The following is a 26,282-nucleotide window of genomic DNA, read 5'->3' as shown; positions in this document are numbered from 1 at the left end:
TTAATGAAGTAGGCTTTTCCTAGTTCATTATAGTTCTTTCTACCTCTATATATGCTTGAAAGTTTCTTTAATAAAAGTTAAAAAAAAAAAAAATGCCAAGACCAGGCTCTGTAAGCATGTGAGAATATGCTTTAATGCAGTAAACTGCACAACATCCCCACGGTTAGACTTGTAGGTCTTCTTACTTTTGTTAAAAGGACTCAGGAGTTGTGTTCCATATGTTTGTAGCATTAACACCCTTGTGAAGATCAGCAAAAGTGCAGGAGCCATGTTGAAACCACATGCACCAAAACTCATTCCAGCTCTGCTAGAGTCCTTAAGTGTATTGGAGCCCCAAGTTCTCAATTATTTGAGCCTCCGGGCGACAGAGCAAGAAAAGGTGAGTTGATAGCACAGGCATGTTGGTAAGTATCATGAGGGAAGAGCCCTGTTGATGTACTGAGGTTCATTTGAATGATACTTTTATTACTCTGTAAGAACTCACCCTTTCCGACCACATGCCGTGCTTTGCTATTTTTTGGAGAGAGGTTGTCAGCTCATACAGTATTTTGTGAATTGGATGAAAACTGACACTTCCATCTAAAAAATGAATTAACATTTGTTTAACCTAGTTTTTTGTACATTTCAATTTTTGTAGGGGTTGGATCTACACTTTCACAGCCCTTTCATGGACTCCCCCGCCCTATCAGCAAAGAGTATTGCACCTAAATTTTGGCACATCTCAAAGTTGTGCTTTTTAGGTATAATTTAGTCACCTAGTCTCTGATGAGAGTTATTTTTTTAAAAACTTAAGATGAAACATATTTATTGTGAAAATTAATACAGAATGATAGAAAGTAATCCCATAGAAGGTCTTCCCATCACCACAGTATCATTCCCTGAGGAGTACCTGCTGTCAAAAGTGTCCTGTGCCTTCTCTAAAATTCCTTTTAAGTCTTAGGCTACCAAACCAACCAAACATAAAAATTTAAAAATAGGATCAGACTGTGAATGTTGTTTTGTGATTTGCTTTTTACATTTACAGTATATCATGTCTATATATATACACTTATTCATTTTAATGTATGCATAGTGTTTTACAGTGAGATGATTTTGAATTTTTGGTGGAGAGGTTTTGCAGCATCAAAGGTTTTAAATGTTCTTTTTTCTCCATACCTTTGGCACTGTGGAATAATGTATATCTGATAACAAGAATCTTATTTTTCTAATTTGCACTTTCTTTTCCTAACATTGTCCATTGCTTTTTCATATTATATTAGTTGTTTGTATTTCTTCTGTGATTGTGTTTATAGTCCATGCCTATTTTTCTATTTGACTGTTTTTTTCAATTTATATTTTTAAATTAGAACTATTAAACCCCTGTCATATATAACGTTTCCTCTCTGTTCAGTTTGATCTTTAACTTGCCTAAACTTCTCTAATAACTTGCTCTCTTTACCCTTTGCCTCTAATATTGCTGTTTCTTCTTCATTCATTATTTTTCCCTCTTTCTACAGTAGACTTGCCCCTTCCTGGGTGCCCATAGGATGTTTACTAAGAATTGAGAATTTGGAAACATAAATTCTAGTCTAAATTTTGCAGCCCTAGGCAAGTCACTTGTGTATGCCTTACTTTTCTCCTTTATCATATCTGGATAGTGTCAACCTCTCCTTCAGCATAGTTGTTGGATTAAAATACCTTTGTAGATATGAAGATTGATTACGAAGTTAAAGAACTACATATAGAAAATATTCTACTGTTTTTCAATTTTAAAAACCTTAGAAATTAGTCAGTTCCTTTTTTTAGGGAATGGAGAACCTCAGACTCAAGAAGGCTGGATGACTTGCCCAGAGCCATACTATGCTAACTTTTTAACTATTATCTGAATTTCTCACCTGTAGTGAGGTGCTGCTTCTCCTGTAAATTGTTGAGTATAGGTCAAAAGAAATTAGAGTTAGACTCATGTTTGCCTTTATTATAGCTACAGATTATTTTTTTAAAGTTCTTTAGTTTGGAAGTGAAAGTCTTTTATGGGTGTTTGTGTGGATTATTCCTGATCAACTGAATGTGCCAAGTGACTTGAATTTCTGTTCTTCAGGCTGCGATGGATAGTGCTCGGCTCAGTGCTGCCAAATCCTCTCCGATGATGGAAACAATCAACATGGTGAGTGTCTAAATAATAACGGGAGGGTTTGTTTGCTTACTTGAAAGTGTAATTCTTCAAAGTCTTCAGACTACATGAAATGAAGTAGAGACTTATGGGATGAGTCAAGCAGCTGTTGTGACTCCAGTTTTTTCTTAGTATAGTTCTATTCTCTGTTACTAAGTGGAATAAATAATTTCCCAAATACCAGAATCAGTTAATTCAAATTTGTGTTACAAGGGACAACATATTAAGAGCTCTCTATAAATTTACATCTGTAGTCTTTTGATCTGCCTATTTAGAAAGGTTCAGAGTTGTGGCTCTGAGTAATAGTTATCTTTGGGAGGAACTAGGAAGGCTATAAGCTGGAAGTATTTAATGAGTAGGTAATGTAATGGTAGGTGAAGAGATTGGGCAATGTTGATATGTTTTAATCATAGGAAGGAATTTGCAGTAAAGAGCTGCTTGGCACTCTGGGGTTCTGATTTCTTTCTTTTGTTTTTTTTTTGAGATGGAGTCTTGCTCTGGGAGTCTCACTCTGGGAGTCTCACTCTTTCTCCAGGCTGGAGTACAGTGGCGTGATCTTGGCTCACTGCAACCTCTCCCTCCCAGGTTCAAGTGATTCTCCTGCCTCAGTCTCCTGAGTAGCTGGGACTACACGCTCGTGCTACCATGCCCAGCTAATTTTTGTATTTTTTAGTAGAGATGGGGTTTCACCATGTTGGCCAGGATGGTCTCGATCTCTTGACCTTGTGATCTGCCTGCCTCGGCCTACCAAAGTGCTGGGATTACAGGTGTGAGCCACCACCCCTGGCTCTGAGGTTCTGGTTTCTAAAGTTCCTGGAGTCTTGGTAAAGTTACTCTGCTGTGCATTCCCTGCAGTGGTTAGTTAGCTATGATTATAAACTACTGGAAATTAATTGACTAAGCAGATCTATATGTTTAGCAGGACTCTGAAGGTATAGCTCCAGCCCCTAAAAAATGGAAATGTACCAAAACTATGATAAATTGGACAAAATAAGTAGCTATTTTTTAGTGATTGCTAGGGGACTGTTACCAAAATTTGATCTAAGAATGTTATATTTTAGTTGGATTATTGGGGGGGAAATAAAAATTTAAAGAAATAGGAACAGTTAGGAATACCATTTAGATATATTCATTAGTAATAGAAAACATGTTATTGCATTTTCAAAAACAAAGGCCAGCAATTTGTAGGAAAAATCATCTAAGAAATTTACTTATTACAGGGGTTTGGTAGGGTAGGCCCACTGAAGAAGATCAATTTTTAGTTTGGGATTTTTATGCTAAACATAGATTGATAAAGAGGAAGTAGGTCCAGAAAGATTTTTATTCTTGGGCAGTCATTATTTATTTTTTTAGCAAATTCATGTTTTTAATTTTTATGGTCTGTTTTTAGTGTTGAACCACTGATGAATAATTTTTTCTGTTGGTAGTACAATGGTGGTTTTAATATTGAAATTAGAGCAGAATCAAACAGTGATGTTTCAACTTCATGTCAAGCCCAGTGGGCACACGTTTGACAAGGGCAGTTTTTAATTAAAGATGTGGTCCTGACTTAATTATTTGCCAACGCTTACCTTTATATTTATTCCTTTTCAAAAGTGCCTGCAATATCTTGATGTGTCGGTCCTGGGTGAGCTAGTTCCTAGGTTGTGTGAACTGATCAGAAGTGGTGTAGGTCTTGGAACTAAGGTAGGTGTACTTTTCTCAAGAGTAAGTGTGCATCTTCATTAGTTTTGGCTGTAAAGATATAACAGCCATCATGTTTGAAATTTATGTTTTACCATAAAATCTAATATTATTGTACACTAACCATTTTGTTTCTGTGGTTGCACTGATAACTGAAAACATGTAGCTTGTTCAAGAAATAAAACATGTAACTGTTCAGTAAGGATTGTGTTAACCTATTTAGTGGAATCATTTCTGTTCTCTGGTTGCCATGCACATGGCTTTTGGTTGTCATTCATTAGCAGCTCATGGAAATGCACATTCAGTTATTAGGGCCTGGATTGTTTTAGGTGGCAGTTGCATTTTTCACAGAGGGATCAGCATGTTTGAATAGAAAAATGTCTTAGTTTTCAAGATGTTTGAAGGATCAGACACCACCACCCTTTTAACAACAAATTAATAACTCACATTTTTTCTTATGACAAAATTAATACTTTTGCTGGTATTTAAAAATTTTAGCATTTATAGATCAGGAGAAAGTTAAAATAAAAATTGTCTAGAATTTTGCCATGCAGAGATAACTTCTGTTAATATTTTGGAGTGTTTCCTTCCAGTCTTTTCTGCACATGTATCTTCTGCAGTGTCCTCTTCTAATGGCCGTATGATACTCCATTGTACAAATATAACATCATTTATTTGACTCCATCAAGGAACACCTGACTTATTTTCAATTTTTGAAAAAATATTAAAGCATATCTGAAGATATTTGGTTACATTTCTAGAAATAGAAATGTTAGCACAATGATGAACAAGATGACATATTTTGCTCTTCCAGAAAACAAGCAGTTTCCTTTGTTTCTCACAGTGTCTGAGATTACCCATCTTTCTCTTGGATGTTTAGAAAGACATCTCTGCATTACTAGTTTAACTGTTTTCCTTTTTCTATATTGAATCCTGGAGAGGGTATTAGGCTTCATGTATTTTATATCTTTAAGTTTTTGGCACCTAAGCCAATGGTTTGGTGGGTAGAACATAGTGACCATAAGTTTTAGACCTTTGCTTTTGTAACCCTATAGGGCGGCTGTGCCAGTGTCATCGTATCATTAACTACTCAGTGTCCTCAGGACCTAACACCTTACTCAGGTGAGTTTGTCAGATGATATGTGGTGATATTTTTGCATGACCCTGTCTTGTGTGATAGAGTTTTAAAAAGGGAAAAATAATTATTCAGACCTGCTTGTGATACTGTGTGCTTTTTCTCCCCTCAGTCCCTTGATCTCCTCATTTCTTTGTCTGCATGAGGTGTAGGGTTTACCAGATTTAGCAACTTTTCACTGTTTATAAACATTTGATTATTTTTAGTGGTATAAGGAGGCAAAAGTATCCTCTATTCCATAGGACTTACCATTGATAGCTGATTTTACATCAGCATTTTTTCTGTTCTTAGATTGGCTTCTGCACAGGGCTAATGTTCTTTATATACCTGGCTCTCATTTTTGCAACATTTTCTGCGATATTCTAGACACAGTTTAATTTTAACTTATATCAGGTGAAAGGAAGCAAATGGATATATAAATATAACCTTCAGAGATCTAAACTGTGGAGTAAATCAGATGTTAATTACAGGGTTAGGTTTGTTTGGGTTCTGGGAACAGAGTGGAACATTTGGTATACCAAGTATCAGGTTTTCTTCTCTTTATTTCTGGTAGGTAAACTTATGAGTGCTTTGCTTAGTGGCCTGACAGATCGGAACAGTGTGATTCAGAAGTCCTGTGCATTTGCCATGGGCCATTTAGTTCGGGTGAGTTAAATTTCTTGCTTAGTTAAATAAAACTCTTTGAGTTAATAAACTTAGTTAAATAAAACAATTATAAAGAAATACCTAGGATTGTTTCTTTTTCAGACCTCACGGGATAGCAGCACTGAAAAACTCCTGCAGAAGCTCAATGGCTGGTATATGGAGAAAGAAGGTACCTTTCTTTTTCTGTTTTATGTCATTTTAAGTTTAGATGTTAACAGCTCAGTAAAACAGTACAAATTGGGTCTTACACGCCATGATTTTATGTGCTTTGCTAAAAACATTTGTTTCTTTTCTTTTTTTTTGAGACAGTGTCTGGCTCTGTCGCCAAGGCTGGAGTGCAACAGTGCTATTTTGGCTCACTGCATCCTCAGCCTCCTGGGCTCAAGTGATTCTTGTGCCTCAGCCTCCTGAGTAGCTGAGACTACAGGCACATGCCACCATGCCCGGCTAATTTTTGTATTTTTTGTAGAGTTGGGGTTTCGCCATGTTGCCCAGGTTGGTCTCAAACTCCTGAGCTCAAGCTATCTGCCCACCTTGGCCTCTCAAAGTGCTGGGATTACAGCCTTGAGCCACCCACACCCAGCCTTCTGGAAACATTTCTAATGATTTTACCTGTTTTCTTTTTGTTTTGCTATTATATGAGTTGAACAATAGCCTGTTTATGTCAGTTACCCTTAAAAACAAAAAATATCATAAAGATTTTGGTTTCTCCTTTTCAGAACCTATCTACAAGACCTCTTGTGCTTTGACTATTCATGCTATTGGACGATACAGCCCTGATGTATTAAAGAATCATGCAAAAGAAGTCCTGCCTCTGGCATTTTTAGGCATGCATGAAATTGCTGATGAGGAGAAATCTGAAAAAGAAGAATGTAACTTATGGACTGAAGTATGGCAGGAAAATGTACCTGGTTAGTAGTGGTGCCTGAGTTAAACCTGCTTCTTAGGATTCACAGCTATATCACAATAAATGTCAATGTATTTACTTGCATTCCTTATTCAAAAATTCCTCTAAAGTTACTTTCCCAGGACCTTAACAACATGCATTCCATTTAGTTTTAAATTCATCCAAATTGCTGAGTTCTAAAGGTTGGCACTCAGGATTTTTGTCTTTACTCATTCATCACTGCCCATATGAGAGAATATATAACTCTGTGAGCAAGGAGAGCTTTACATTTTTAATTTAGAGTGAATTTATGTGGCCTTAGAGTATTATTTTTCAGTCATTTTCTAAATGTGTATTTCACCTTGTCACATATTAATGGATGATGCCCATTTGTGTGATAACCTCTTGTGGGCACTGAATTTCAAAGTTCTACCATTGTGAGAATAAGTCATACCACCAACATACTTTTTCTTCCTTTGAGAGAGTGGTGTGTTTTAACAGTTGAGAATCATTGCTTTTAGACTACTAGTCACTGACATTTTTTCAGACTTAGAAAAATCAGTTAATTTTTCTTGTCACTTAAAAGTTGTTTTAATTTTCCTTTTTATAACCCAGGTTCTTTTGGTGGCATTCGATTATACCTGCAGGAGTTGATTACTATTACCCAGAAGGCTTTACAGTCTCAATCCTGGAAAATGAAAGCCCAGGGTGCAGTTGCCATGGCATCAATTGCAAAACAAACTAGCTCTCTAGTACCTCCATATCTGGGAATGATACTTACGGCATTGCTGCAAGGCCTGGCTGGAAGAACATGGGCAGGAAAGGTAAAGGAAACATTCATGCCCAGTTAAAGGAATTCTGACTTCATCTTTCATTTTCCATAATAAGAATCTGATTATGTATAACTTCTGATGGATTATTTTTGTGAACCAGATTTCCTAGGCAGTGGGAAGCTTTGGATGAACCTTGCCTTATTTACTGTGGTATTTCCTCTCAAACTGTAACCTAAGTGGCCTTGCATAATGGACAGTAATGCTGGAGATAGAGACATTTTTCATATTCAGCCTTCCAAGTTATATCTTAAACCAACTTGTCCTCATTTTGTGCCTGTTGACCTCATGAACAGATCAGGATTGGGCATATGTGAAATAGAGTAGCACGGTGGGCTGCTTCTAAACCTGGGGCTGAAGATGCCCATCTCTGGGACCTATGAATTAGTAACAGTTATTTTTTTACACAAGGGCTATATTAGGATTCTTACAGTGAACACTCAGTGGGGAACATGAGATTGTGGCAGCATAATGATCTTTATGTTGCAAAGGTCAATAGTGGCTCATGCAGCACTGAAGTAGTACTGGATGGGGAGTTAGACATCATTCTCATTCTCTGGTTGACACTGTTGTCTGTGAGATCTTGGTCAAATCAGCTCTTTAGGCTTCTATGAAATGGAGATGAAGATAATTATCCTGAGTCCATGGTTTGGAGTAAAACTTGGTGAATGTGCTTAAAATTATGCATTAAAGATATGGTGACTTGTTAATTTTTGTTGTCATAAGAATTCCTAAGGTAACTGTAATCATAGCGTAGAGAGTATAAATGACATTTGGGCTTAATCATATTCATCTTTCCACCCCATAGGAAGAGCTATTGAAAGCCATTGCCTGTGTGGTGACAGCTTGCAGGTAAATGTCCTTTCAATGAAGATGCCATTTCTTAAACTGAACCTGAAAGCTGCAGCCTTTATTAACTTCTGATGCTTTTGTGGATCCTGTAGTGCAGAGCTGGAAAAGTCTGTGCCCAGTCAACCTAGCACAAATGAAATTCTTCAAGCTGTTCTGAAGGAATGTAGCAAAGAGAATCTCAAATACAAGATTGTAGCAATCAGCTGTGCAGCTGATGTCTTGAAGGCCACCAAAGAAGACAGATTCCAGGAGTTTTCTGACATTGTCATACCTCTCATCAAGAAGGTAATACTGCCTGTATCCTTAGTGCTGGTTTATACTTTAAAAAGAAAAACTTAAAAGATTGTTTTCCCCTATGATCTAATTATTAGGATTAGTTTAGCTGCAAGTAACAGAGAAATCCCAAAATATGGCCTTCAACAAGACTGATGTTTGTTTCTCACATAGCATTGGGAGCGTCACAAAGCATTCAGGTATACTGACTCTTTACAGCTCCCAGCTCTGCCATTTCTAGGGTGTGGTCATCAGCCTCATGGTCCACAGTCTGTTTGTGTTCCAGGCAGGAATGCAGAGGAGGTGAAGCAAGGATGAAGGATCACAGTGAACATGCCAGTTCTCTCTTGAGAGTTCCTGGGCACTGCTAGACAGCACTTTCACTTATATCCATCCCGTTGGTCAGTACTTAGCCACACCTGGCAGCAGACTGAGTCTTCATTCTGGGTGTCCATTTGCCTTCCATGGGAGAAGGGGAGGGTGGATTTGGTAGTGAATGAACAGTTTCTGTCATAATCAACTTTTCCTTGCAAGCATGTACAGAAGCCACTCCAGCCATCCTAAAGACAAGTGTGCCATGTGAATTGCCTCTGCCACATAGTGGAGGATTTGGGTCAAAAAAAGACTCAGGTTTCTTGTGGAAAATGGAATACTCATTTTTTAAATTTGGGCACTGGTCTGCATGAAAAAGGAGTGTAGTTTACCTTTTTCACATTTATTTGTGAAACATGAAATATTTTAAGTAACATTCTTATCTCTTATCTCTTATTACTGAAAGAAAACAGCTGCTGATTTGCAGTTGTTTTCTTTCAGTAATAAGGCTATTTAAATAATTTCCATTACAAACATAGTAATAGGATATGGTTTTGGGAGACTTGTGTTTTAAGTTGATTACATCACCAGCGAGCTGGATAAGTTGTTTCTCTTAGCCTCTGTTTCCCTATCTATTAAGAAAAGAGTTTGGATTTAGATCATTACTGAGTTTCTTCCATCTTTAATATCTGATTCTAACATAAGTCTTCTTATATTATGCTCAAAAGACTATATATGCAGTATTTTTTAGCTTTTGTTTACAGATTCCTGTAAAGCATTTCCTAAATTTATTAGATACAGTATTCTAGTTATAAATTCTTGTTGTAAATAGGGAAGCTTATGGTAGAGAATTTACCATTTAACTCTTGGTTAACGTCTCCTGCTCTGGTACCCTGATAGCTTTAATAGTATACCTGTAACTTGGAAGAAGAAAATATTAAATTTTCTTTTCTTTTCTTTGATATATCTAGAACTCACTTGAAAGCAGTGGAGTCCGGACAACCAAAAATGAAGATGAGAATGAGAAGGAAAAGGAGCTTCAGCTGGAATATCTGCTGGGTGCCTTTGAAAGCCTGGGCAAAGCCTGGCCCCGAAATGCAGAGACCCAACGTAAGCACCAGAAACCACATTTGAAGAAGGGCCATAACCAGAGGTTACTTATTGAGAGAAAAGATTTTTATGACAAGTTATAGTTATTGTTTCTTATCGAGCCTGATTGATTAGTAGTGAGAATTATCCAGTGGAAATTTTATGTCTACATGAGCATATCATCTCACTGATCATTGTACCATTGCAGCTAGGGCTGCGGTAAGAAAGTATCACAGACTGGGTGGCTTAGCAGAAATTTATTCTCTCACAATTCCGGAGGATAGAAGTCTGAGATCGAGGTGTCAGCAGGGTTAGTTTCTTTGAGACCTCTCTCCTTGGCTTGGGAATGGCTGTCTCCTACCTGTGTCTTCATGTGGTCTTTGGTGTCTCTGTCCTAATCACATCTTCCTATAAGGACACCAGACACACTGGATTAGGGCCCACTCAGATGACCTCTTTAAAGGCCCTGTCTTCTGTTTAATAATAATACAGTCACATTCTGAGGTACTGGGGGATAGGATTTCAACATAGAATTTTGGGGGCACAGTTCCACCTATAATAATCGTGATACATTTTATGCAGATAGTTTGATAGAAGGGTTCTACTCGTCTTCTTGATGATCATAGCTCTATTTTGAGGAATCTGCAAAGTTAATTAATGGGGTTTCTTTGTCCTAAAATGAATGGCCTTGTTACCAAGTGTTCCGTAAGCAAGCAAAATCCCTGTTTCAGTGAAAAACTCATTACTATTTGGACGATTTTCAGAACTGGACATGTATTTCCCAAGGATTAAACAGTAAACCTTTATTATTGAATGAGGTGGCAGTTAGTTTGGAGTCCTCTGACAGGGCCTTAACCTTGAGATGACGCTACCCTCTACACTTGATCTTAGCCAAAAGGCCAAGAAATGATGATGCTACCTATTAAGTTTGCTGTGTGTTGGGTCCTACAGTGCATCCCACTGAAGATCTTAGTATTCTTTGTTTGAGACAGGGTCTTGCTCTGTTGCCCAGACTGGAGTACAGTCCTGCATCCTTTACCTCCTGGGCTCAAGTGATCTTCCTGCCTCAGCCTCCCAAGTATTTGAGTCTATAGGTGTGTGCCACAATGCCCACCTAATTTTTTTTTTAAAGAGGTGAAGTCTTGCTATGTTGCCCAGGTTAGTCTCAAACTCCTGGGCTCAAGTGATCCTCCCACTTTTTGGCCTCCCTCCCAAAGTGCTGGGATTATAGGTATGAGCCTCCATGCGCAGCGACAATATTATTGAATGTTATAAAAGGTATTGTTGATTATTTGTGATTGGCTATGTCTAGAGTCAGAGTTAAGATTCTCTTTGAGCCCTGCCATCCTTTGTGTGAACTTCTATATTTTCTATGTTTATAGGAAGGGTTTCTCAGAAGATACAAATTTGTAAGTGGTCTTATTTCTTAATATTATGTTATAGACTGCAGTGGAAGTCCACTGATATGACACCATAAAGACTATTAATTCTTCTTTGATAGGTAGACAAAATAGGGAATTATATGAGAAACATGATACAAACATAAAGCAGTTTATTTTAATATAAGACATAGAAATGTGCATTTATTGAGAACGAAGCCTTTTCTTTAAGAACTAATTGTTGGCTGGGCGTGGTGGCTCAAGTCTGTAATCCCAGCACTTTGGGAGGCTGAGGTGGGTAGATCACGAGGTCAAGAGATCGAGACCATCCTGGTCAAAATGGTGAAACCCCGTCTCTACTAAAGATACAAAAAATTAGCCAGGCATGGTGGTGCGTGCCTGTAATCCCAGCTACTCAGGAGGCTGAGGCAGGAGAATCGCCTGAACCCAGCAGGTGGAGGTTGCGGTGAGGTGAGATCACGCCATTGCACTCCAGCCTGGGTAACAAAAGCGAAACTCCATCTCAAAAAAAAAAAGAACTAATTGTTCCCCATTGGCTTCTCATATATATTTACAAGTTCTGGGCTTTGTTTCTTAAAAACAGAGAAAGAAGGTTCAAGCTTTTAAGAAGCAATTTTAGTGCAGAATTCTAGATTTTTTATTTCCTCCCCCCATCTTTACATTTGTTGGAACTGTACCAAATTCTACAGTAATTAAAAATAACTTCTTTGTTGAGTTTTCTGCTGATTCATCAGTTGGCATAATATTAATTATATAATTATAATAACGGTTGTAGTTGGCATAATAGGTTTATGATAAAGCACTGTTGACTCTTGGTAAACCTGCAAATTGCACGAGCTTGTGAGCATCTAGAGAGGAGTGCCTGGCCTCCAGAGTTCTCCTTTCTTTGGCTGTCATTCAGGGAGTTTTGAGGGGCAAAGGGAGTATGGTTAAAATGCTTTCTCAGTTCCATGGAGGATCATATGCCTTGAAAGTGAATATTTGTGAACAATTATATTGCACCTTTGTGGGGGTAGTTTCTGATCAAGGAAATTTGTTTGGGGATTGAGTACAAAGTCATGCTGAAGTTTTGGGGGAAGTTTCAGTGGCTTTAATTAAAAGTATTTATTGTTTTATTTCTCTTTCTCCTGCTTTTCTCTTTCTTATCCTCCCCACCTTCCCTCTTTCTCTGTCCCTCTCCCTTTCTCTTGCTCTCTCTATCTGTCCCTCATGTATTCTATCTCGCTCATTTATACTCTCCTCTGCTGTGTCCCACCTTTTTTTTTTTTTCCCCAGGTTGTTATTGTCAGGAGCTGTGCAAATTGATGTGTGAACGGCTAAAACTCAGCACGTGGAAAGTTCAGCTAGGAGTGCTGCAATCAATGAATGCCTTTTTTCAGGGGTAAATTGCTTCATGGTTCAGTTCTGAATTTTGTTCCCCCCCTGCAGCATTTTATATATAATCGATGGAATTTTTATACATTTAAAAACTAGTAGCTAAAGTGACAATGATACATACAAATAGAAATTGTGACAGGAAAGTTTTAGACTGTTTTTTAATAATTAGCATTTGTACCTTGCTTTCTGATTTATATAGGTTAATGCTTTTGGAAGAAGAACATGCAGATCCTGAGGCTTTGGCTGAAATTCTGCTTGAAACCTGTAAATCAATCACATATTCTTTAGGTGAGTGTAGTAAACTAAACTGATGAGGGAGTCCTAATTTGAAAGCTAAAGAGCTGAGCTTCAAATATTTCTTATCTTCTCCTAGGAACTAAATTTCTGAAACAACTACTGGACTCTGCTACTTAATATACTTCATGTGTACCCCTTAACTGGAACATTTAAATCTGGAACTATAACAGGATTTTAGCATCCCGTTTAGAAAAACCTTCATCAAGTAATTTTACAAAATTGTTATTTGAAAGTAAATTCAAACTTACAGAACAGTTGCAACAACAGTACATATAATACTCTGCAGTATGTATACACTTTACCCTGTATCATCTGTTAACATTTTGTGCCATTTGCTTTGTCATTTGGACTTCTATATACATGTTTTTCTCCTGAACCATTTGAAAGTATATTCTTACATCAGGCCCCTTGTTCCTCAATTATTTAGTGTGCCACAGTATAATTGTCAACTTTAGGTAGTAAATATGGATGCAGTTTTTTTAAAGCAAATGTTTATTGTTCATATTCTGGTTTGTTCAGTTGATTCGGTAATGTTCTTTTATTTTTATTTTTTTTGAGACAGTCTCTCGCTGTGTCACTCAGGCTGGAGTGCAGTGGTGTGATCTTGGCTTACTGCAAATTCCACTTCCCAGGTTCAAGCAGTCCTCCTGCCTCAGTCTCCCAAGGAGCTGGAATTACAAGTGTCTACTATCACAGCCTGCTAATTTTTGTATTTTTTTAGAGATGGGGTTTCACCGTGTTGGCCAGGCTGGTCTCGAACTCCTGAACTCAAGCGATCCACCCGCCTTGGCCTCCCAAAGTGCTGGGGATATAGGCATGAGCCACCACACCCAGCCATTAATGTTCTTTATAGGATTTTTTTTTTCCTCCCCTCCATTAGGGAATCCAGTCTAGAATGATGACGATGATGATGCTGATGATTGAGTCAGGGTCTCGCTCTGTCACCCAGGCCAGAGTGCAGTGGCACCATCTTGGCTCACTGCCACCTGTGCCTCCCAGGTTTAAGTGATTCTCCTGCCTCAGCTTCCCAATTTTTGTATTTTTAGTAGAGACAGGGTTTCACCATGTTTGCCAGGCCAGTCTCGAACTCATGACCTCAAGTGATCTGCCTGTCTTGGCCTCCAGTTCGGGATTATTTATTGAATTTTGTTGGCATATCTTTTTAGTCTCCTTCAATCTGGAACACTTCCTCAGCCTTTCTTTGTCTTATGACATTGACAATTTTGAAGAATAAAGTACCCTGGACTTCCCTTTCTGAAAAAAAACCAGAATGTTTCTCATTTGGTGTTTGTCTGATGTTTTCTCATGATTAGATCCAGGTTATGAATTCCCAGTTGGGATAATTACATAAGTGATATGTCCTTCTCACAATAAGAGGCACACAATGTCTATCTGTCATCATTTGTGATGTTAATTTTGATTACCTGGTCGAAGTATTATCAGTTTTCTCTACTGGATAGTTACTGTATTTTCATTTTGTGACTAATAAGTAGCCTGTGGGAACATACCTTAAGATCATTCAAATAATCTGTTTCTCTTCTTTAAAATTTCTTCTCTAGATTTAGCATATTTATCCGCTACTGGCATTGATTCATGGATTCCTTCCCCCTTCAAATGGTTTATAATTTATTTTTCTATATCTGATTTGTTACTCAAATTGTCCCAGATTTGGCCAGTGGAAGCCCTTTCACGCTGACTCCTGTGTCCTTTGACAGATCACCGTCATTCCTTGTAGCACTTCTGTACTTCGTAGCATAACAAGATGATACAGGTTCATCTCATGTCTACCTTGCTTTGGGCTTGGTTGTGTGTTCATTTTTTTTGGTAGACAGTTTCACTGTGAACCAGATGCCATGTCAAAGAGTGGATGCCAAGGAAGCATGTTTCAGTTGCCATTGCTGGCAGTAACATGCTTTTATGGGTAAAGAACTGGCAGCCAACAGACTTCCCTTTTGCTGGGTTCCAGGTGTCTCTGATCAGCCTAAATACTGGGTCATATAATGTTCTTTGGTAAAATGAGGAGGGTCATGCAGAACTAAGGATTGTTCTTATGTGTGATGTGAAGATGATTTTGTATTTGAGATTTTTTTTTTTTTAATTTCCCACGTCTAAAATGGATCTTTTAAATATTGCCATTTGTTGTGGTGATTGGTATACTTGGCTGGCAGGGTTTTGTTTTCCCAAAGTAAAGACTATGGATATTAGCACATTTCAAGTATTTGTTGATAATTAGCAAAGGGAAGCTTCCTTAAAAAACAAAAAACAAAAAAACAAATGTACCTTTTCCTAGAGTTGTAATTTCTGGACATCTTTCTTTCAGTAGCACACATATAATCTTGGAGGTTGTGTTTTTCAGGCATGCCATATGAACTGTTGATTTTTCTTTTTAGAGAATAAGACCTACTCATCTGTGAGAACAGAAGCTTTATCTGTGATAGAATTGCTACTTAAAAAACTTGAAGGTAAGTTCTTGATAGCTATGGGGCATATGTTTTAGAATTGTTTCATTTTTGCTTATACTCTAAGCATATACTCTGAAATGCAAATCAGTATGTATGCACATGCAAGAAGAATGGACAAAGCCAAAACAATTAAATTTTACTAAATATTTAAGTTTAGTACTCTTTAAATTTATATATTTTTAATATGCTGTGAAGCTGTAGTTGTCTTAAAGTAAAAACGTTTTTGTTTTCATCATGAATCATGATTTAATCTTGGTTAATTACAGGAAGTGGTTGGCAGTGGTATGTGTACATGCAAATAAGCAGAACAACAACACACTGAAAAGTGGAGTTGGAAAAACATTTTAACACTTACCTACCTGAGTCATCAACTCTGTTAGCAGCAATTTTCTTAATCTTCTCCTCCCCCAACCCCTTTTTCTTCTGATTGTCTATCAGGGGGTTGAGGAGGGGGGAAACTGTTAGCATTTTCTCCAGTGGTGTATCTGTTAGGGATTTCAAAAAGAGGACCCTCTTCTTGTCTCTCTCTCTCTCTCAAATTGTTTTAACTTCATAGATTAAGAATGTAGAAGATGGAACCATTTTCCCTGCAACCTTGTGTGTTTGCTCTTTTCTACTTTTATGTCTTGTCTTAGCAATTTAAACACCTCTCTTAGAGCTCCATTAAACAGAACTTTTAGACTCAGTAGCTCTAAACATCTCCCAATCCTTTTTTCCTTGTTGAAATAAAAGACTAGGCACTTAGTCACATCACTAAATTCTGAGTTTGGCAGATAGGTACAAATATAGTCCAGATGAGGAAAATGAGGCTGAAGGCAAGCTAAACTTGCTTGAAGCCACATTGCTAGAAAGTGGCAGAACCTTGTAAACAAGATTTACAATTCGATAAACGTTCTTATTTTCTAAAAATTTCAATGTGTATGTATTCTCAGGTGTTTTCCTTAAAGAAAAGGGAGACACTAATTTACTTAATCTGACCTTGAAATTATGAAATGTCTTACAAGTTTTTTTTTTTTTAAACTGACCATCTCTTATGAAGTGGCCTTGCAATGGTGTTGTTGAAATGACTTTTTTGCTACTGTGTGCCTTGCCTTGATAGTTCCTTCTTCCCACTATGCTCCAGTGTTACTTCTCTTTCTCCCACTGATACCCTGGGAAGGAGAGGAAGCTCCCTGATGTGCCTCTAGGCTATCTCAAGAATTAGGTTTTGAGATACCCGTTGAACTTATAATTATTATATACTCATCTGTTATCAAGAGGTTGCTTTGTATTTATTTAGGGGATAGGATATTTTTAATTTTTTTTCTTGTTTGTTGTATAAGGATTCTTTGGGGTTTTTTCTTTTTGTTTGTTTTTTTTTCCATGCAGAATCTAAACAGTGGGAATGTTTGACATCTGAATGCAGAGTGCTCCTAATTGAGTCTTTAGCTACTATGGAGCCGGACAGCAGACCTGAACTACAGGAGAAAGCAGCGTTACTGAAGAAAACACTTGAAAATCTGGAATAAATTAGAAGGGGAAGAAACAAACAAGTGCCATGTTCGTTGGGGGTTGAAATGGTGGTGTTCTTTGAAAAACCAAGTGGGGAAGAGTAAAGATTAATTTGTAGCATGCATCATTCCTTGGCTGAAATAAAAAGAAAAAGCCTTAAATTTTGTTCCTTATTAGCTTTATTTTACTTTATGTTTTTAAAGTATCTGGGCTGAGTGAGCTTAATGGAACCTTGGATGTTTGAGGGGTGGTTGTAAAGGACACTGGCAGAAATAGTTATTAAAAGAGTTCAAGCTGTTATTAAAGGAGTTAATAGACAAAGTTGCAGAGCAAGCTGGATAAAAATCTTAGAACTGCATTCAAATTAGTTATTTCATTGAGGGCCTATAAGTAACTTATTTTTACCTCCCTCTTACACACCTGAAGAAATAGGATGCTGTGTCCTCTCAGAGGCTTTCTGTGGCCTGTGCCAAAGTCCTGTGCCCTGGTGTTTAATGTCTCTGGCCCTGGATACTTTATTTTACAGCCATCTGCCAAAACATTGCTAACCCTGGCCTAACCAAGAAACTTCCAAGATGAGGTACCTTTAGGGTGGCACACAACAGTCCTTGTGCCAGAACTAAAGTGACCCTTACCATTAAGTTCCTGAAAGTCAGAAGTTAAACATTGCCTTGTCATGCTGGTTGATTGGAGAAAATGATTGTATAGCATCTTTACAAATGGAGAGGACAGATTCGGTCTCCATAGCATAATTCTAATCATCTTCCTTTTACAGGCAGTTAAAGTTGATTAGGACAAGATCACACATTCTGTCTGTGTCTGTGGTTGCATATTTTGCAAAACCAAAAACAATTGCAGATTGCCTTGGTTAAAACTATTTATAATCTCAGAACTATAATGACAACTTAAAATTTCTGCTCACTTTTATGCTACCAGTATGACTTTTTAGGGGAGAAGGAAAGCCTTTTAGCCCACTGGAAATTACTCTTTTAATAAATGCCTCTTCTCAAAATATTGAGATAAAATGATACCACTCCAAGTAAATCATTGCCGCTAGGGGTTGTCCTCCTTCCTTCTGTTTCCCATGCCCCTGCCTAAAAGTGTAGGGTAAGAGAAAAAACAAGTAAAACCTAAGTGCTTATGGTAAACTGAGAACTCTGTAGCTTACCTTGGATTCCATAGCAGAAGATTGGTTACATTCAGTACTGATCCTTATTGACATTAACACCAGGAATCTCCATGTTTATTATTTTTCGTGGAAACTCCATGCTTATTTTTGGTGGTCTCCATTGACCGATGTATTTCAAACTTTTTTGACTGCAAGTCATAATAAAAATAACTTTTTACATCATGACCCAGAACATGTGTGTTTGTGTGTGTATATTTGTGCATGCCTGAGTATAAAATCTTTAAAACATTTCATGAAATAACACATACTTAACGGTGTGATACCCTTTAATTCCTGCCCCCAGCCCCCTGATTTAATGCTCTTCAGACCCTCTAAATTCATTGCTTGACTCACAACTGGGTTGTTACTCACAGTTTAAAAAACAGTGCCATAGATAACACCTAGACTTGGCTGAATATTCTGCATTCGGGGATTGTTTCTGATTGAAAAGGGAGTTTACAAATAAAAATTTAAGTGTTTGTTACAAAAACATCCTCTTGATACTAAATTATACTAAAATGTGACTTTTAGTAGCATCATGAATTTTAAGGAAACTCTCATGGATTTTCATTTGAGAATGGTTTTTGCTTGGGGAAAAATCAACTTCCAATGTTTTTTAGAAAGCTTGTGGAAGCTTATGGCCTCTTTTAGGATGTGGTGTTTTTCATATCAGTATTTTCCCCTCCACAAGTACTCTGACTTTCATTTATGGTACCCAGGATATTCTTCCTTGGCAAGAATGCAATGCAGCTTGGTTATTTTCGGAAAGTAGGACTAAAAGAGCAAGAATTATGCTGTCAGTCTATATCAAATGTTAACACTTTGTCAAATGCTGTGTTTTTTAAGCTTTTTGTTTTTTAATATTGGGAATTTCCCTTGGTGCTCTGAGTGGTGCTGAGACACCTGAACCTTTGTGCTTAGTGGTATTGAATTACTGTACATAGGACCTCGTTGGTCTGTGCTCTGGTAGCAGTTGCACTGTGTGCACACTGCCCTTCATGGGGGCATTTCTACCTGCTGCTGCCATGATATATTCTGCTGCTTGTTAAGTCCAGGGAGTTATTTTGATGTTGTCCTCATTGTAATACACAAACTGTTGTTAAATGGATATATATGTAACAGAATTTTGTATTTTATATGCAACTTTCACAGAATCCTCTGCAATATGTCCCAGCTAGCTAAGTGTGTGAGATAGTCTTATTTGAAAGGAAAATCCCATCCGTGCCCAAGAAGATATTAAATGACAAATAAATGCTGCATGATCTCTTCTTTTGAAGTAGTGCATTAATTTTTATTCCCCAGAAAAACAGTTCAACTGCCAAAGCATTGACTAGTTATACTTAAAAAAAAAAAAAAATCCCTATTGCCTGCCATATTCTGAGCTAACTCTAGTAAGGAGAAATTGCTGGCTTAGGTGTTTGAGAGTTCCAAAGCAAAGCAGAAACAAAAGGAAGATTCCCTGAACAATTGCCGTCAGATGCTTGGAGAAAAGGTATCAAGGAAACATTTGATTAACTCATAAAAGCAATCTCTTATGAACATACAGAGCACCACAGGCTGTTCTCCTTTTGACCAAGATTAAGGTACGTGGCTACAGACATAAAATGTCAGAGGTACAAATACATCTTTTACTGTAAACTGCCAAGCAAATTTTAGATTGTGGGAAGATGGCTTTGAAAGTGAGTTACCTTGCTTATTCTTTGGAGCAGCCCACAACCCTATGCTGTTCCCTCCTGGTATGCTTTTCTTTTTCCTTTCAGGCAGATTCCAAAGTAGCTTACTAAGAGTAACAATTTTTTTTTGAGACGGAGTCTTGCTCTGCCGTTGCCCAGACTGGAGTGCAGTGGCATGATCTCAGCTCACTGCAACCTCTGCCTCCCAGGTTCAAGCAATTCTCCTGCCTCAGCCTCCTGAGTAGCTGGGATTACAGGCTCCTGCCAACACACCCAGCTTATTTTTGCCTTTGAGTAGAGACGGGGTTTCACCACCTTGGCCAGGCTGGTCTCAAACTCCTGGCACCAGGTGATCCGCATGCTTCAGCCTCCCGAAGTGCTGGGATTACAGGTGGGAGCCATGGAGCTAGAGTAATACTTTTTTTTTTAAGAGAAACATTATAATGTTAAAATTAAGTTGGAAACAGCCAACCTTTCAAACAATGATGCTTTCTGAAAGTTTTAAGTGTTTATCTTTAAAAATGTTACATTTCTTTTACATTGAAATAGAATTGAAAAAGCTTTTATGAAAAAGGACAGTGAGAAAGTACTTAAAAACCAATTTTGGGTATTAATGGTTAGATATATAATTCTGTTATGCTACTTTTGATTCCAGAACAGTCTTCAAATACAAAATCTTTTCTGAACATCAGTATTTTTGAGTATTTGTTTTATTTTAGCATTGTAAAGATGCCCCACTGTTTCTTGGCCTTCAGGGTTTCCAGTAAGATTTCTGTGGCCGTTCAAATTGTTGCTATCTGGATGTGGTGAGTAATTTTCTTTCTGTCTCCTTTCATGATTTTTCCTATTTTTGGATTTCAGCACTTTGATATACCTAGGTGTGCTTTTCTTAATATTTATCTTCAAGTTTTGCTTCAATTTTTGAATTTCTAAATATATGCATTTTACTGAATTTGGGATTTTTTTTTTTTGTCATTTACTCAAGTGTTATTTTTCCCTGTGCCATCTTCTCTCCTTTCTTTTTAGAACTCTAGTTAAACCTGTGTTAGATCTTTTGATATTGTACAGGTCCAAGTCATTTTCTTAAAATTCTCTTTAAGTTTACTGACACTACCATGTTCATCCTGATAATAAAGCCCATCTAGTGAGTTTTTACTTCAGATATTTTAATTTTTCATTCTAAAGTTTCCATTTGGTTCATTTAAAACATTTTCTATTTCTAATCTTTTCATTCATTAACATGAATAAAAAACATAATCGAGCATAATTATAATTGCTTCTGAATTCTTATCTGATACTACACATCTGGATCATTTTGGCTTCGGTCTTTTTTGATTGCCTTCCCCAGGTCCTCAACATAATTTCCTGGTTCTTAATAAATCTGGTATTTTGGGATTGTATCCCAACATTCCTGGCTATTATGCATGTTATGTTGTGGAGACTCTGGACCATTCCTCTGAGGAGCTGCTTTTCAATTTTAGCAGGTGATGAATATGGTTAGACTCAAACTGCCAACTGTCTCCCCTTTGGTGGGTGGCTCAGATCTCAGTTCAGCCTTTTTTTGCAGGGGTGGGGGGGCTGAGCTGTTTGCAGTCTGCCGTGAACATAGGTGGTTCAGAGGTTAGTCACAGACTTGGACAGAGTTACGCATAGAAACTGGGGTTCTCCTTCTCTGCTGTTTTATTTCCAGGATTTCCCCTTTAGTTTTTAGTGGGCTCTGTCTCCCGTAGCCTGGAGAGAAAGTGATTTTCAGTGGGAGCTGTAGCTGTTCTGAGCCATGCTCTGACTGTGCTTTACCTTAAGGACAAAGCCCCAAAGCCCCAAAAGTCACCCCTTGCTGGCCCCTTCCATGTTTTTTGGCTCTCTGCCCAAATCTACCTGACCCTGACTCTAGAGCCTTAAGAAAATTGCTTTGTTTTTTAATGCAGTGTTTATAGTTTCTATATACAAGGCAGTCTTCTGGGAAGTTACTCTGTTGTACTGGACATAGAATTTGAGAATATTTGTTCTTTTAAAAAAAAACTATACAAAGCTAAACATACCCTTGCCATTTGATTGTACTCATTGATCTTTATGCAGGTGAATTGAAAACTTGTGTCCATGCAAAATCTGCACATGGATATTTATAGCAGCTTTATCCAAAATACCCCAAAATTGGAAGTAACCAAGCTGTCCTTCAGTAGGTGAATGGATAAACTGGTATATCCAGAAAATGGAATATTGTTCAGTGCTAAAAAGAGCTATCAAGCTATGAGAAACATGGAGGAAACATAAATTCCTATTATGTAATGAAAAAAAGTCAATCTGAAGAGGTTACATACTGTGTGATTCCAACTATGTGACATTCTGGAAAAGGCAAAGCTGTGGAGACAGTAAGAAGATCAGTGATTGCCAGGAATTGGGGAAGGGAAGCGTGAATAGAGCACAGGGGGTTTCTAAGGCAGTGAAAACATTCTGTATAATACTATGGTTGTGGATATATCATTGTACATTTGCCCAAACCTATAGAATGTACACCACCAGGAGTGAGCCTGAAGGCAGACTGTGAACTTCAGGTGATAACTGTATGTCAGTGTAAGCTCATCAATTGCAACCAGTATAACCCTGTGGTACAAGATGTTGATAGTGGACAAGGTTGTGTGTGTGTGAGGGTAGCAGGTATATGGGAACTCTGTACCTTCCTCTCAATCTTGCTTTGAACTAGAAACGTCTCTAAAAAATAATGCCTATTTGAATTATGTTTTAGATCAAACTAAAAAAAAAAAAAATTTTTTTTTTTTTTTTTTTTTTTTTGAGGCAGAGTCTGGCTCTGTTGCCCAGGCTGGAGTGCAGTGGTGCCTTCTCGGCACATTGCAACCTCCGCTTCCTGGGTTCAAGCAATTGTCCTTCTTCAGCCTCCTGAGTGTCTGGATTACAGGCACCCACTGCTATATCTGGCTAATTTTTTGTATTTTTAGTATAGATGGGGTTTCACCATGTTGGCCAGGCTGGTCACAAACACTTGCCCTCAGGTGATCCACCAGCCTCTGCTTCCCTAAGTGTTGGGATTACAGGCATGAGCAATTTTTTCTTTTTTGAGTCGGAGTCTCGCTCTGTCACTAGGCTGGAATGCAGTGGCACAATCTTGGCTCACTACAACTTCCAACTTTCTGGTTCAAGTGATTCTCCTGCCTCAGCCTCCCAAGAAGAAGCTGGGATTACAGGCAAGTGCCACCATGCCCAGCTTTTTTTTTTTTTTTTTTTGTATTTTTATTAGAGAGTTTCACCATGTTGGCCAGGATGGTCTCGATTTCCCAACCTCATGATCCACCTACCTCAGTGGATGGGATTACAGGTGTAAGCCACTGTGCCTGCCCACCCCCTCCTTTTTTTTTTCAGACAGGGTCTCTCCATTGCCCAGGTTGGAGTAAAGTGGCATGATCCTGGCTCACTGCGATCTTAAACTCCTGGGCTCAAATTGATTCTCCTGCTTCAGCCTCCCAAGTAGCTGGGACTAAAGGCACATGCTGCTGTGCTCAGCTAATTCTTGTATTTTTTTGTAGAGAGGTGGTTTCACTATGTTTGTTGCCCAGGCTGGTCTCGAACTCCTGAGCTCAAGTGATCCACCTGCCTTGGCCTCCCAAAGTTGGATTACAGGCATGAGCCACTGCACCTGGACTACACGTGAGTTTGAAGTGAAGAGGATAATATGGGTAGGTAATTTTGCCTCTGGTCAAAAAATTAGAGAGTTCAGGTTTTTAAAAGTTCTTCAGATATGGAGTGTGGAATATGGTATATTTATTTGCACTTGAAACTTCTGTTTGCTCTTGTTTGGATTCCTAGGTATTGGATTCTAGCTTATTCTTTTCTGTGCTCATATGATCTTTCTAATTTGACATTGAATTATTCTGGCCATTTCAGGAATTTTAGAAATAAGGTTTTGAAATGAAGGTTTACATTGTTCAGAACTATTCTCCAGAAATCAAAAATGTAAGGGAAGAAGAAAAGTATGAAAAACACCTTGAGTATATTTCTTTCAAAAGGGAGGTTTATTTCCATATACGCCCTTTCCTCACACATCCACAACGTTGCCCACTATCAGCATCTTGTACCACAGTGATACATTTGTTGCAATTAATGAACTTACATTGACATATACTTATCACCTCTCTTGGGGCCTGCCCAAGTCCATAAGCCATAAAACAAGCCACAATTTTGAAGCCGATCTACAGATTCAATGCAATTCCTATCAAAATGTGAGAGGACTGAAATTGTAGGAAAGGTACTAATCACAATGAATTGAAAATAGAAATTAATAAGTCAGTGAAACTGGGAATTTTGTAAACGTGGAAATTAAGTTACATACTTCTAAATAGTGGAACAAGAAGAAGCCACCTAAGAAATTAGAAAATACTTTGAGATGAATGAAAATGACACAAAACTCCAAAACCTATGAAATGCAGCAAAAGCAGTGCTTAGAGGGGAATTTATAACTGAAAACACATTAAAAAAAATAGGCCATCTTACTAGAGTATAAATAAATAATAACAAAGACCAGGTGCAGTGGCTCATGCCTGTAATCCCAGAAGTTTAGGAGGCCGAGGTGGGAGGATTGTTGGAAGCCAGCAGCTCAAGAGCAGCCTGTGCAATATAGCCAGACCATGTCTGTATGAAAAAATTTAAAAATTAGCCAGTCACGGTAGCGTGTGCTTGTAGTCCCAGCTACCTGGGAGGCAGAGTAGGAGGAATGCTTGAGCCCAGGAGTTCGAGGCTGCATAATTGCATCACTGCACTTTAGTCTTGGCGACAGAGTGAGACCCTGGCTCAAAACAAAACAAAAAACAAATCAGACCTATCCCAAACCTTCTCTTGAAGCATTAGGGGTGGGGGTGGCGGATGGGGAGTCGGGGGGGAAAGAGCAAATTAAACCTGAAGGGAGGAAATAAGGATCAGAGCAGAAATGATGAAACAGAATAGGGAGAAAAAAATGAAACTGCAAGTTGGTTCTTTGAAAATATCAACCAAATTCTTGATCAGCAAATCTGTAGGTAGACTGAACTGACCAAAAAACAAACAAAACTCACTGAATTACTAAAACAGGAATGAAAGAGATATTGCTACTTGCTAATCTTAAAAAATAAACCAGAATATAAAGGAATACTATGAGCAACTATATGACAACAAATTAGATACAACTTAGATGAAACGGACACATTCTTAGGAAGATACAAATAAAAAAATTAAATCTGACTCAGAAGAAATAGAAAATATGGATAGACCTACAGCAAGTAAAGAAGTTGAGCTACTACTCAAAAAGCTACCCGCAAAGAAGTGAATTCTACAAAACACTTTAAAGAATGCCAGTTCTTTTTAAAATTTAAAACTTTTAAATTTTAAATTATAGGTACATAATAGTTATGCCTGTATCAAAAGGCTATCGATTATTTACACACTCTTCTGAAAAAATAGAAGAAAATAGAAGACCCTAGTACCAAAACTGGACAAAGACATAGATGAAAAATTATACAAGCTACAGAGAGATTTCCCTTATAAATATAGATGTAAAACTTGTGAGCAAAATACTAGAAACCGAGTGAAGCAATATAGATAAAGGACTATACATCATGACCATGAGGCATTCATTTCAGGAATACAAGGTTGGTTTAATATGAAAATCAAATTATATAATGCCTCATACCAATTAAGGAAAAAAGAAACCACATTATAATCTCAGATGCAGAAAAAGCATTTGATAAAATCCAATAACCCTTCATTTTATACACACCCCCCCACACACCCCACTCAGAAATTTGGAATAAAATAAAACTTCAACAACTAATAAGGTGGATCTACAAAAAACACACAGCTTACACCATAATACTACATGACACTACATAATAGAGTTAGATGATACATAATGGAAAAAGACAATGTTTTCCCTCTCAGATCAGGAAAGAGATAAGAATGTTTACTCTTGATACTTCTATTAAACATTATACTGGAAGTTCTATCTAGGGAAATCAGTCAAGTAAACAGAAGGCATCAAGATTGGAAAGAAAGAAGTAAGTTAATGATATTTTCGATAATATGTTGTATATAGAAAATTCCAAGGAATTCACTAAAAGCCTATTGGAACTATAAATGAGTTCAGCAAGGTTGAGGATCAATTAATGATTGATTTTTCTGTTAATTACAAAAATCACTTATTTCTATGTTGTACCAATTTCTGTAAGTGAAATTAAGGAAACTTTCATTTTTAATAAAAAATTATTCAAAATGAATTTTTAAAAATGAATTTAAACACATGCAAAAATTACACTCTGGGAAGTTATAAAATATTGTTGAAAGAAATTAGGAAGAGCTAAATAAATGGAAAGACATCCATGCTTGTGATTAGAAAACTTAATACTGTTAAGATGACAATACTGACCAAGTTGACTTACAGATTCAATAGACAAACTAATTCTAAAATTGATGTGGAGTGCAAAGGACCCACAATAGTTAAAATATTTTGAAAAAGAGCAAAAGTGGATTATTCCTCCTTCCTGACTTCAAAACTTACTAAAAATCTATAGTAATCG

The 26,282-nt window shown here is 37.5% G+C and overlaps 1 protein-coding gene across 8 annotated transcripts in view; it reads left to right on the top strand.

Annotated features, from left to right (window-relative positions):
* The window catches only part of ECPAS (Ecm29 proteasome adaptor and scaffold), a 119,681-nt gene extending 102,639 nt beyond the window's left edge, over positions 1-17,042 (top strand). For 7 of the 8 annotated variants that reach the window (XM_009001202.6, XM_078374239.1, XM_035254570.3 and 4 more), the window contains 15 exons: positions 229-379; positions 2,078-2,143; positions 3,746-3,835; positions 4,888-4,954; positions 5,521-5,612; positions 5,715-5,781; positions 6,332-6,523; positions 7,114-7,322; positions 8,137-8,180; positions 8,273-8,465; positions 9,737-9,875; positions 12,530-12,635; positions 12,831-12,919; positions 15,319-15,390; positions 16,759-17,042. In XM_009001202.6, coding sequence (XP_008999450.2) covers positions 229-379; positions 2,078-2,143; positions 3,746-3,835; positions 4,888-4,954; positions 5,521-5,612; positions 5,715-5,781; positions 6,332-6,523; positions 7,114-7,322; positions 8,137-8,180; positions 8,273-8,465; positions 9,737-9,875; positions 12,530-12,635; positions 12,831-12,919; positions 15,319-15,390; positions 16,759-16,898 — 1,717 coding nt within the window. In that variant the 3' untranslated portion in view covers positions 16,899-17,042. Of the gene's footprint in view, positions 1-228; positions 380-2,077; positions 2,144-3,745; positions 3,836-4,887; positions 4,955-5,520; positions 5,613-5,714; positions 5,782-6,331; positions 6,524-7,113; positions 7,323-8,136; positions 8,181-8,272; positions 8,855-9,736; positions 9,876-12,529; positions 12,636-12,830; positions 12,920-15,318; positions 15,391-16,758 lie in introns of all 8 variants that reach the window. The other variant, XR_013535875.1, reaches the window with a different exon arrangement.
* The last annotated feature ends 9,240 nt before the right edge of the window (positions 17,043-26,282 follow it).

Source organism: Callithrix jacchus, chromosome 1 (assembly GCF_049354715.1).
Source record: "Callithrix jacchus isolate 240 chromosome 1, calJac240_pri, whole genome shotgun sequence".
NCBI classification, from domain to species: domain Eukaryota; kingdom Metazoa; phylum Chordata; class Mammalia; order Primates; family Cebidae; genus Callithrix; species Callithrix jacchus.
This window is presented reverse-complemented; position numbering and strand designations above follow the sequence as displayed.